This window comes from Hippoglossus hippoglossus, chromosome 18 (genome assembly GCF_009819705.1).
Source record: "Hippoglossus hippoglossus isolate fHipHip1 chromosome 18, fHipHip1.pri, whole genome shotgun sequence".
NCBI lineage: Eukaryota > Metazoa > Chordata > Actinopteri > Pleuronectiformes > Pleuronectidae > Hippoglossus > Hippoglossus hippoglossus.
Window position 1 is genome coordinate 8,318,567 of NC_047168.1, and position 13,593 is coordinate 8,332,159.

Consider the following 13,593-nt stretch of genomic DNA (forward strand, 5'->3'; position numbering starts at 1 on the left):
AGTATAGGAAAGACCTCGCTGGGTCTAGATCATAGGCTGTATATAAAGATGGAGGACGCATCTCTTCTTTCCCCAATCCAGAAATACAGCTAAAATATCCCAGACATAAACGCCAACAAATTTAATATTTGAATTAGATAAATAATCTTTGTTTCAGCCACTAGTTGTATAATATGTATTCGGGGTGTCTGACGTTGACTCAGGCTGAAAACTGCGTAATGGAGAGTGAATGCCCGAGCACTTAGTCCCTACAGGAACACATTTGCATTCATTCTAATGTATTCTAGTGCTTTATCATGGGCAAACAACAGTGAACAGTTGAGCAGTGCCGACCAACACTAAACACTGCTGTCCACTGGGTGAAACTAGAGCAGGAGCATAACCATTCAGTGACGTTCACCTTCAGGTCACTTGCATGCATTAGCTTCAGGGACCACATGCATTTACTCATTTTCCCTCGCATTATAAGATACACAGCCTCCATTGGTGTTTGGTAAGCCCACCCGTTACTCCGAAGGTCACCTGCCCTCCTAGCACGTGTGGGCAGAACTGTGTTTGGCTCAGAGGGGTGGAGAGGTGCCTTTACATCATAGAATTGTTTCAGTTCTATGCGCTTGAAAAAGTCCTAGAATGGTCAGAATGAATAAGGGGGATTTCACACCTCCCTTGTTTGGTCCAGACCAACAGACCAAAATTTAGTCCAACCAAACGAGGTAATATGACAGAATTGTCATATTACGCATGCAGTATCTGTTTATTGAGATTACCACGACATGAGCCTTGGTTCGGACCTTGAGCTGGACTTTCAGGTGGGTAAATGCCCCAAACACTGGCAGTACTAGCGAGTAAGCATGAAGGACATTGTTCAATGGAGGCATACTGAGATGTTAGACCTCATAAGGATTTAGAGAAATGGCTTAAGAACCTTCGGGACTGGTTCTAAAGAGTTTCAACAAAAGCAGCATGTGTAGCTGATTGTGTGGACGTGACCTTTTCAGAACTGAAATCATAATGTGTGTTGACAGAAACAAAAGAAGATCTCAACAATACCTCACAATCGAGCATTTAAGTCTCGCAGTGTTAAAGCTTTTGTCAGCAAACATTAATACAAGAGCCAATAATGCCCCATTGGAAAAAGAGCCTGGACAAAGTCTGTTTTATCATTTCAGAGCGTACAATTAAAATGCCGTCTAAAAGATATAAAGCTCTCGTCTTTGAAGCCGAGGCTCATCCTGTTTGGGGGCAAAAGTTTCTCTGAAAATAAGGGGTTTCCATTTCAGGCCCCCGCTCGGCTGCACGCACAAAGCGAGTCACTGTTATCTGCGTCTTGTTCGAGAGCCTTCATCGACTTAAATCACCTCGGGCCAGATACCTCTGAGCGTAGATAAAAAAACGTTGCTTCCCTCGTGGAGGAGTAATGATAGAGATACACAGTGGTGTGTTGTCTTCTCCAGCCGGAAAGTGAGATAGCTTTTTTTTTTTTTACGTCGTCTTGTGCCGTCGCATCCCATCAGATCTATAATGAAGGGGATTGAATCAGTTTTCCGTAATGACCTGTTCAATACCAGCTCTGCCTCATTCTTAACGCTGGTAATGAGTATGAGTAAAGCATTTAGCTCCATTTTCACTCTGCTACATGTTCAGTTTGATGATCCATCGCGCCGCTGTAATGCAGAGTCTACACACTGTTGGTCTGTAAAGTGCAAAGCAGGGAAATGGATTTTCATACGTGGAGGCATCCCGTGTATGTTTTTCCTGCAGCATCCTAAGGGAGCAGTCGCGCTGACATTAGTAAACTGATGTCATAAGCAATTCATCGCCGTGTTCAGATATCGACTCGGCTCTTATCTGCATTGACACCTTGCGTTGTCACGGCTACCGTCAACCGCGAGTTTCAGAGAAGTGTTTGTACCAGCAGAAAACAGGCTGACGGCCTCATTCATCACCAGGACGCTGACTGTGTGATCGGTGTCTGAGGGTGTTGTCTGTCAGAAGGTGACACGTGGAACTGAGACATGCATATGTAAAAAAAACAAGTGCTAAATACATAAGTAGACGTCAACTTTGATGTGTGTGTCATACATCTACGGAGCTCTGTGTTTACACTGTGACGTCTCAAACCTGGGATTTGATCACGCCAGCGTCATCTGCCACTCCTGAGAGTCGTGGTCTGAGCTGTAGCTTGGCAGCGTCAACTCCACATTTGTTGATTTGAATTTAATGCTCCCGTCTTTGTTTTGGATGATGCATCAATATTTAATCGCATGAAACATTACAGTTGAGATTATTATTTATATATGCATTAGTGTGCTTATATTTAAATTAAACTATTAGTGGAGAGAAAGACATTTAATTGTACTGCTGTTAAATTAACTCTAATTAATAGAATTTTCTGCCAAATAAGGCAAATATCTGCTGGTTCCTCATGTTTTTTTTGTGTGTGGTTAATTTATTAGAAATTAAGACACTTTTTTTTTAGATCTGTCTCTAATTTATTTATTTCATATATGTTTTCATGATTAGTTTTACTTTTTTCACAACAGACAAAATCGTCACGAGGAATATCAAGTTGATCTGGAATAGTTAAGAAAGAAAATAACGCTTAAAGAAAATTAGAATCACATGAAACACAAGGAAATAAAACGTAATATATCTACGTCAATATGCCCACATGTAGTTTCGTTTTGCATCAAATATTTAGATGATTTTAATTGTTTAGACAAAAAGTGTGGATTCTGCAATAATGCGCGACCATGTTAACTCTGTCCGAGCTGTTCAGTGGGTCCTGTTCATCGGGGGCGGGGGGGGGGGGACGATTATCTCTCATTGCTTATTGATTATTTGCTGGTGATCATATTGTGTGAAGCGCAGACGGGATCCAATAAGACCCCCCTCAGCTTTGATGCGACTGCAGCCCTCCACATGGAGTCTTTATCTGCCGAGGAGGATGCTGCCTGAAACCTGTGTGTAAAGTTGTTTTCTTTCTTCCAAATATAATTAACAAATGGTCTAACCTTTTTCCTAATGACAGCATCTGGGCGCTTTATAAAGGTTGCTCCAGCGGCTGTTTGGCTCGATGGCTTTTGTCTGTCCTGCAGGGCTCTTCTTTCTTTGCTCCTACAATCCAGACTCGAACTGACTTTACTGGCTTAAACCTGACAGAAGGTTTGAATTTATAAAGACAAACCAGAAAGCGCCAAGGCCCAACAGTCCCCTCATGAGACCACATTGAAATTCACAAGATTTTAATTTGGATCTGCACCAAACTAGAAGGTCAGAACCCTCAAAATCAAGATTCGTGAATTATTCTTTGCGAAAGTGAGGAAAAGAAATCTCAGTGTGGAGTTAAAAAAGAAAATAAATCATGGGTTCAAATTAAATGGTCCTTCTTTGGGTCATGCCTCCACATAAATTCATGAGAATCGGTTGAGTATTTTTTCTGCTAATATTTATGTACAGGGGAAATTTGGTGCAGATCCGGATAATGATCTGGATTTTGTGTATCAAAATAAATATTCTGAGGGTGTTGATATTTATTTGCTGTACGGTATCAAATATTCCTTTTAATTATATCGGAGAATTAAAGCTGTGTTTAATGAGGTCTCACAATGTTGATACAGTCACTATAATACAGTAATTTAAGGTCAAGCGCTGAAAACTGTGTTCGCAGCATTTGATCCAGGCCATCATTGCTGAAGCAGATCCTGAAAATCCTTTTTAATATCTTTAGTTATTTGTGTATTATTTCTGTTCCGACCCTCTGCTGTCATTGTGCGCGTTTGGCAGCGACGCATCACATTACCACCTTCTTTTCTGAGGCTCATAAAATTGTGTATTCAGTCAGCAGTCTGGCAGAGAGCCCAGACCTAACTGTTCAATGTGAAATTAAATGCAGCACACTGAATCTACAGTATATCTACGGCTCCCAGTCCGTGCTCCTCTCACTTGCTGCAGTGGAAATGTTAATGCAGGAGGTCTGCGAGGATTTCTCTGTACACAAACCAGTAAACACAACTGATGGCGCAGTCAGAGCCTCCTACCAGCAGCTTTCTGTGTGCTCAGCAGAGTGTTGCAGTGGGATGACTCATGTTGATGAGCTTTTTTGTTTTATTGCGTTTTTTTATTAAGTAAACGGTGTGGTGCTTGATTGTTTAACAAAAGCTTAATTGCACTTTTCCCCTTTGTGGTTTGCTCGGGAATGCTGAATTAACTGATGGAGCAAATGTGGGAATTGGTCTGGGGACGTCATGGTTTCTTTTTAATCTTTTTTTAATTATCTTTTTGTTGAAATCTATTCGGTCTGAATAATTGGTTCCGATAGAGAAAATAATTGTCTATAATCTATAATTAAAAGAATCATGAGTTGCTTTCTCATATTAAGTGTAGTACTGCATGTTCAGGTTCGTCTAGTAACCCCAGGTATTGAGTGAAAACACTTTAAAGTTGTAATCTTCTGCACTTAAACTGGTTAATACGCAGTACTGTAGCATATATTGGTCGGGAGGCAGCAGTCTGCACAGTATTAAGCAGGTTGTGGATCAGCCACATCACTGTTTCTTGGTCAGAGCCGTTATGAAACTCAATCTTTTAGCTGTAAGTTAATTGTCTTAAAGTTATTTCTTGTAGCTCCTTGGTAAAGTTGTAGAGATGATTTAAGACATTGTTACTTTTACGTCCATTCCTTCAGAGGTCGTCATTCTTCGCTGATGGCATGTCGGCGTTTGCTCCATTTACCAGGACTCGGCTCAGGTGGCTGCCGGTGCTGAGCACTGCAGATATGGCTAATCTCTGTGCACGCTGCTGTTCGGTGACATGTTCAGGTACTGGGAAGACGTTCCGCTCGCAGCTCGTCAAACGGCGCTCTGCAGATACCAAACCTGTAGGGTCTGAAGAGGTCCGCGCTGTTGTTGCTCTGCCGTTAATGAGGTTTGTTGTTTTTTTTATGCATCAGTGGAAACAACAGTTTAATCGTCTCCATTCATCCTTCATGTCTGTTTCTCCCAGGATGCAAATAGCAGAGGTGTAAATTTACGACAACTTATTTGTAATAATTAGAAAGTAGAATCAGTGTCTGCAATATAAACCACTTAATAATTCACGACTCAGCAATAACCTACACTAATTATTTTCAAAATATGATAATTTCACATTCACTCAGTACCAGCACAAGCTATTAGCACGTCCTGTCTTCTGGGCACATAACAGTTAGGACAAATCTTCCTTAAAAAAGTTTAAACAATTTATCCTTTGGTATTTACTGTAGCAGAGCCTGACCAACCTTTCAGCTGAAATGAGTCTTTCAGAGTTTTATCGGTATCTGCCATTATCTCTGCCGATATTCGCTGATATAAAACATTTAAGAGCATATACCTTAGCCAATGTCAAAGAAGTGTTTCCCATTAACTATCTGTGGCGGCCCAGCATTTTCTAATTGGTCCTGAGGGATTTAATTGAAATTGAATTGAAGTCTGTGGGAAAGAGAAATTCCTGGATGTTCCCATGTATTCGCAACCGCTCATTTGCATTTAAAAAAACGTATATTAGCCAATGTAGGGATATCCGATTTTTTTGGCGGGGGGGGGGGGGACTGTATCAGCCCCCAAAACACTATATTGCTCAGATTGTGCATGGCCACAACACCAAGCACCCTAATCCACCGCAACAACTTTCAGGCCCTTTTTCTGGATTTCGTCAGCAGCCTGTCATGTGTAATGCCGTTCGACAGTTGTCAGACGCAGCGAAGTACACTTGACTGCAGATGGGCACTTTATGGATTGTGGCTCAGCTCTTGATGTTCAGTTTAGTGGCCACTTAACCCCAAAGCTCCAGCTTTCGGGCCTGCTTTCCTGATGGAGACGTGTCATGGACTTGAAATATCCTGAGAGGGTTTTTTTTACATTTGTCTCCTCAGATGTGCTTTGTGTGACAGCAGATCCAGCCGACACTTTCTATCCTGCAGCCTGTGTGTATACGGGCAGACATTTTACGGCTGTTTGTCTTGCGTAAATCGCAAGAGATGTCTTTTGGTTGTAAATTGTCCCCCACAATATTTGATTTCAAGCTCCTCTCTGCTTCTCTCCGGTCGACCAAGCTGCTTTAACGCAGTAGGGGGCGCGGGGGGGAGAAACAGCTCTAGGTGGAAATGGTGGCTCTCAGCCTCAGGCACCTGCAGTCACTGTTTTCTAGATGGATCAATATACCTGTCAACCTCTCCGTGACTGGAGCCTTTTTCATGTTATGCCTGTCATTGCCGCGGGGTGCTACACAAAAAGCTCATGTTCCATCAAAATCTGGAAAGGCTTTGGGAATATATACATACTCAAGGTGACGGGGCGGTGGGGGGAAATGCTGAAGGGGCAAAAAGATTTGGGGGAGAAATACATCTAGGACTTGATGTTTAATTTGCTTTCTGTCGTTTTTCTGCTTGTAAAATGAAAAAAAAAAATCCAAAGCACCTGAAGCTCCCACTCCCTCTCTACCTGTTCCCTTTCAACTGAACCCAGCTTTTACAGGAGGCTAAGTCCACGGTGTTAATATTATATGGCGCACAAGTTTGATTTTAGCTGACAGCAGCAGCGGAGGTGAAACCAGTTCACACTTCATCCAGTAAACCCGTCTGGTTGACTCAAGGGTCCTTAACAACGGAGCGTCTCGCCAGATCATCGTGCGTCAAGGCTACGAGTACTGAGACGACACTTTAGCTCATCGGCCACATCTGTCTCTAATGTAGAAGAGATGCTTTTTAGTTATTTTATATGAATAAACATTTTTTTCCTGCAGTTTTGAGTAAATTAGGAGCAGTGCCTGTTCTTAACCTGCCTGTTTGGAATGTGTGTTTGATTATTCCTTGTCATTAGTGAGTCCTCCTCCGACAGTTCTACAATATCCTGTCACTTTTTTATTGTTTGTGTGCTGGACGTTTCATGCAGATGCTTTTTATAAACAGTCTATGATGCAAAGTGAAGTTAAAACCTACCTGGTTTACTCCCTGTAAAATGTTTAGTACAAGTTTACGGAGCTTGACATGACAGACATGTTTTGTCTCGTACCCTGATTTGACCTCAGGCTCCATACTGCTCGTTGCCTTGACCATACTCATCAAGGTAAGCAGGACTCGTGTCGGGGAGTTTTTCCTGACTCTATATGGACTTGGAATGTGGCGATTTTGTTTCCGCACATCACACTTCCCGCTCACTAGTGGTCGGGGAAAGGCCTGAGTTACTTGTAGGAAAGAAAAGAAAAAAAAAAAATGCAACCCTTAGTTCAAGTGCAGTGTTTACCAGCAACACCATGAACCCGGTGGTGTTTCGGTCAGTGTCCGTTTGCCACTCGCTCAAGTGAGCAGCAGGCCATCTGTTCATCTCAGAGCTAGTGAGGTGACAAACCTCATTTAGCTCAAGATGACGCTGCCCCCAGGAGCCCCCATGGAAGTCGCAGGGACTTGAGGGGTGCGTTTGTTTATCGGAAACATGAGCAGAAATGGAAACGAGGGCCTAGGTGACAGGCGATGGAGTTGCACAGATGTTAAGTGTTCTCACGGGGGGGGTCAGGGAGTGGGTGGTACCGGACTAAATGTAAGTGTGAATGCATGTGCGCACAGACTCGAGTGCACACTTGGTGATTGCATGTGTATCCGGATACAGTCTGTAGAGCTTTCTGTGGCAACAACTGGAGCTGCCATGTCCTCTAAAGAAAGACTTGAACATGTGATCATGGGTAAAGACGCTTCACAACAAAATAACTGTCTTATCTTAACATTTTACTTTTATAAAACTGTATGATAAGTGGTATTGGGGCTAACAAGCTGGAATCTGCAGGAAATACATATCAGCTTCATACATTGTTATTGGAGATTCCAATTTTCCATCCGTAGCTTCGCCCTTCTTAAGCTTTAATTTCTTAGTATTTTACAGATTTATTTTTTTATAAATGAGTAATCCGGATACAGATTTCTCATCCAACTTGTGGCACGAACTAGCACCAGGCCGTTATTGGGGAGTAAAAATATATTTGCTATAAGATGTCATAATAAAACCTTATAAATAAGAAATGTAAATGAGGCTTGATATTATACAGTTCACTAATTAACCCTATTATACATAATTACAAAAACAACTAATATACGTACATAAAACTTGAATTGAATTAAGTCAATGTGAAATGTAGATAAAACGCACATCTTTTCTGCATCATTTGTTCTGTAAAAGAAAAATCATATTGGCAAACATAATTGCTGCTATTGATATCTGTGATAGTGATAGTCATCATTTTAGCCAACAAAATCCACTGTCTCTGGCTAAAACCAATATGTATGAAAAAACTTAATAACCACAAGTTGACTTCTCAGTTATTCATTGCAAACTACATGGTACCAGGGAGGTCAGGGTTTTTATATTGGTTTATTAAAAAGCATCTCTTCCAATCTTGTTCTTTTAAATGCGTGTGTCTGGTCCACTTCCAGTATCATGTCGCAATGACACCGCTGAGCCCCACAGGTACCTTTTTTAAATTATTCACCTAATTGAGACACTGCACTAGTTCTCTGCTCTGACCCACTAAGAAGTTTCTCACAGCGCGTCAAGTCCTTGAAGTCTTTATTTTACCTGAAGCCAAGTTTATTTCTTATTCCCGCCTGTTGAACAATCCCCTCGCTGCTCTTTCCCATCAAGAGAGTGTGTGCGTGCGTGTGTGTGTGTGCGTGTAACACACTGACAAGAACTCCAAGGTCAGAGTCTGCAGTTACTCCACACGGAGCAGGATTCACCGAAATAGACCTGCCTCTCCGCGGAGTGACCTGTAGAATCTCAGCCCGGCTTTCAGAGCCGATTTATACAAGTCCAAATCTCATTTCATACCTTGCACCTGTCGGCCTGATGGCTGTGTATTAATGAGAAGGTAAAAAAAAGAAAAAGAAACCCTAACAGTGTTTCCCCAGCAAATTCACCGCAGCACTACGAATGGCAGCGGCCAAAGGTTTGAGTTAATGACGGGTTTTTCAGACGGGACGACTTGGCATTGATAGATGAGTGCAATCGAGGCGCGGCGCCGGCTAATTAGCGGCGAAGATGATGCACTTGGCTCGTCCTCGTGTCATCGCAGATACCGGGCGAAGCCTGTCAGTCATTATTAACGCCGACCTTGACGATTTCGACGGAGGAAATCTCACCCACTCCGTCGCTTTTTTCTCTCTCCGCCTCCCTTCTCTTTTTAAAAAAATTGTTACAGCACATTTGTCACGCCCTCATCTGTGTCTCGCGACCCCAAAGTGGAGCGTTACCACAGGTCGTTAACGTCCCTCATTGTTATAACATTCAATTACACATGAGCCATAATGTACTGTCACTTCTGATTCATTGAGGTGGGCACTTTCCCCTTAATTCCCTTTTGTTTCTTCTCCTCCTCCTCCTCGTGTGTGTGTGTGTGTGTTTTCTATCTCTCTTCTCCTCCTCTTCCTCCTCCTCTCAGGCCAATCAGGCCACACCTCCATGGCAACCGTCAGCGAGGGTAAAACATCCACAGATGGTGCTGAGTAGAGCGAGCAGCAGGCGCACTACGAGATCAAGTGTGGGAGTGTGTGTGTGTTTGTTTGTGTGTCTCAGGGAGAGAGGGGGGGAGAGGCTCGCTGGATCACCACTGTATTGTGAAGCGAGTAGTGTGTGTGATCTGTAGTAACGCGGAGGGAGAAAGAGGGGAGGTGTTTGCTTAGAGGAGTGACAGGGAAAAGTCCAGAGGAGTAGGAGTGAGTGTTGGGAGGAAGGTTAAAGGGACTGAGAGAAGCCCCTTCTCCACCTTTCCCCCAGAGAGCAGGAGGTGAACGGCCGGTAAGCAAACATTAATGTCACACGTCCCCAGCGTTGATCAGACAGAGCTTATCCTGGACCCACGGATACACACTCAGCCGCACAACGCGCTTTCCACTCACTCATGCTCATCACTCCCGCCAGACGCGAGGGCCACGCTGTCACAGCCAGAGGAGCGGAGGAGAGAGCAAGAGGACACTAGCACCGGCAGGTTTTTTTCTTTTTCTTCCCTTTTTGAAATAAAAGGCATCACTGGATTTCTTTTTCGTTTTTTCTTTCAAAACCCTGAAATCAGAGTCCTGACCTTTTCCAAGCACCCCCCCTCCCCCCCTCTGCCCAAGGAGCAAAGATGAGCTGCAGGAGAAGGTGCAAGCGAGAGATCTTCAAGTTCGCACAGTACCTGTTCAGGTTCATCACGGGCACGCTCAACACCGGTAAGACTCCCGGTCGGACTTTGAGATGCAGATTTCACTTTCCCACGTGCGCTTGATTCTCTGAGATGTTTGTTTCATCCTCTCGGGAGTTCAGCGACAAAGTTCTCCACTTTACTCATGTCTGGATAAAATGTGCTCCATCATCATCCTCAGCAGTTTTTAGGTTCTGTGTACAGTGACGCCTGCAGACCTCGCTTGATAATTGTGTAGTTCTCCAATATGGTTTTGAATTTATTACCAATTATTTGGTGTGCATGCATGTGTTTGGATGAAATGAAACGGGGACAGACTTTGACTGGAAGAAATCATGACCGAACAGCTTCCTCTGCATTGGCTGTAAAAAGCAAAATGTTTTGTCTGTCAGCTTTGTCCTGGGGTTTGTTATGATTCACCACAGAATTTAATCCTAGTATATTGTGTCATTTAATGTAAAAAAGATTGTGTTTTGGTATCTTTTCCTCACTCCAGTCGAGGGTAAGGGGAGACAATGTCCCAACTTGTTGAGCCCTATGCGGGAAACGGTGATTTGTGAATATGGGCTGTACAAGTAATGTATGATTGATGATTGATTATTTGTATTAGACCTTAAAAAACAGTCTGAAATGAAAAGCAGTGCAGGGACAAAACACCTTGTGTGAACCGTATATACAAATCAGACATTGCTGCCTGTATATATTGTTTTATGTTTTACTCTTTGCCATTTTATGTCAATTTGTCTTTTATACTATATGAAGATCAATGATTGGTTAATCTACATAAGCTGTAGATCTTGTCTCTGTTACGGTTGCATTACTGCACTATGTGATGTCATTTTCTGACTTCATCATGACATCATTCCTACCATATGATCAGCTATTATTTTTCTATCTATATATATATTTCGGTTTATGCCAAAGGTCGTGCCTGTAGTCCAATAGGATGCAGAGATATAAAAAAAAAATGCATTTGTGTTATGCATGATATCATTTTCTGACTTCCTTGTGACTTCTCATCACTTTAACACATGACATCATGTGATTAGGAATATCTTTCTGATCAATAGAAGCTTCAGCTCGTACTCTCTCGCTCTATTTGTTGCAGAGATATGGTGGAAGAATGTGTGATACCCTCCCAAGTAATATTCCCACCAAGTTTGTTGAAAATCCATCCTTGCGTTTTTTGGTTATTTTGTACACACACACACACACACGGACGGGGGGTGAAAACAATATCTTGCTTCCAGCTCTGCCGCCGCACAGGGTAATGATGTGGAGCTGTTTGCAGATGCAAAATCTTCCTGAACCCCCCCCCCCCCCCCCCCCCCCCCCCCCCCCCCCCCCCAATAAAAAAAGAGAATAAGTGAAGGTTGTTGCGCACACACTGCAATACAACCTGTGTCATGCTGCAAGTGGATAATGGATTTAGTTTTCCCTTTTGTTCAGTGTGCACGCACCGAGAGCTTAATAAGGCAGATAGTAAATCAAAGGGTTTAACGAGATTAATGGTGGATTACAGTGGATTACCGACAGATTACGCCATGAAGGGCTCACTGAGGGACAAAGGTTATGAGCTGCGGCTGATCGCTGGCAAACATCGCTGGTGTGCATCAAACTGCCGATGAGCCTTATTTAATTATGCCATGCGGACCCGTGTTGTGATGGTTTATTCTCGTTCCCGCGTGGCTTGTTTATGCTGGTGAGCTGCAGCGATGATGTGACTACACTGGCAGCGCACCTCGACGCCCCCTGCCTCCAGCGGCTCCCGTCTCCTTCCTGCCTCGGCCGAGCTTCGCTTCGTCGAGAAGGTTGTTGATTATCACGCCGTGTGGGTGAGATGGTGTCGGGCGCCAGAGAGGTGCGACACGAACACGCTAATGAATTCCAGCGTACTTCTGCACATGCGAGACGTACATCATCTTCTTCACTCCTTCTCGCGTATTGTGAGGAAGGATCAGTTGAAGGAAGGCATCGTCTCTGGGAAGCAATGGCCTACTTCTCCACATTCTCCTTGACCTTAGACCCCGAGAGAACGAGTGGGGAGGATGGGAGACGGCTATAGAAGTCGCTGCCCTTTTTAAAAGCTACATAGATTCAGCTCCCCCGATCATACTTACAAATACATGCTCTCGGGAGATACCAAGCTTGGAGAAATCCATCTACTGTATGTGCCAGAGGAAGAATACCCTTTTGTTTCCATAGCGACGGATGGGTCGTTTAGGTCACGTTGCAGTTCCCACATGGTGGTAACACGATCAGTGTATATTCAGGAGAGATTTAGACCTTTAGTGGCCTCAAAGGGATGATTGAATAAAATATAAATGTGGTATTGCTTTATGCCTCCTTATTGCCTTCGGGTTTTTGTTGTGCAAAATTCGGATCTTTAATGTCCGTGTCAGTCATTTATTATTGATCATGTTAAACACAAGGCTGGACATATTTCCCTTTGGACTCGGGTCAATTACTGTGCATGTGCTGAGGTGGATAAACAGAGTCTTTGTTATTGACCACATTGTCAGAAGAATATTAGGTTGTCGCCTGAACCTTGGAAACTAGACTAATGAAGTATAGAGATAAACAGGGTTGCTGCACCAGTATGTTGAATATATATATATATGTGTGTGATAAAAGGTGGCTTTTATGTTTTCAGGTTGTCCCTCCATCCCATTCTTTTGAAGGCGATACCTCGAGAAGGCAAATCTTTCAAATTTGCCACACACGTTCACTTGGACTCAAAGATTAAAGGGAAACTGAAATACATTTTCCCGCCTTGTAGTTGTATGACTGTCAACAAGCCAAGCTGCTGTTTAAATTCCCATGTGTCCAGACCAATGTGTACCTGTGATGTAATATATGTAGACTTACTACTATAAACATGTATCAGGTGTATTAGCAGGACATGATGTCACAGTGAAGTTGACTTTTGTTCCCTTTTGAATATAAAATATCAAGTATTGTATCAATTGGTCCACAGGTTCACAGGAAGTATTATGACATGAGTCCACAGAGAATTTGACCTTTGACCACCGAAATCAGTTCATTGCCTCGAAATGCATGAATGAGCCAAATTTGAAGAAATTGCTTCAATCCGTTCCTTAGATATCACATTCACAATAATGGGACAGACGGATGGACAACCCGAAAACATAACGTCACCGGCCTCGGCACAGAGGCATAATTATAAAACCCATTACCAGTCATTCATTTGACAATTTCCACTTGAGTGGATCCATTTCTCCATAAACACAGCGTATGAACTTATCTTACACAGCCTGTGCCGCAGATTAATATAAATAGAGTTTGACCAGAGTGGAGCTGGCTCGGCCTTGTTTGGGTTACTGGGGGGGGGGGGAAGAGTGATGGATGGAGTCAGTTAGCAGACCA

At 43.1% G+C, this 13,593-nt stretch overlaps 1 protein-coding gene across 5 annotated transcripts in view; it reads left to right on the top strand.

Annotated features, from left to right (window-relative positions):
• kcnip4 (Kv channel interacting protein 4) overlaps positions 1 to 13,593 on the top strand; it is a 140,514-nt gene that overhangs the window by 28,169 nt on the left and 98,752 nt on the right. The window contains exon 1 of one of the 5 annotated variants that reach the window (XM_034568698.1): positions 10,099 to 10,234. The exons of the other annotated variants lie outside the window; for them this stretch is intronic. Coding sequence (XP_034424589.1) covers positions 10,150 to 10,234 — 85 coding nt within the window. The 5' untranslated portion in view covers positions 10,099 to 10,149. Of the gene's footprint in view, positions 1 to 10,098; positions 10,235 to 13,593 lie in introns of those variants that run through there. 5 annotated transcript variants of the gene reach the window in all.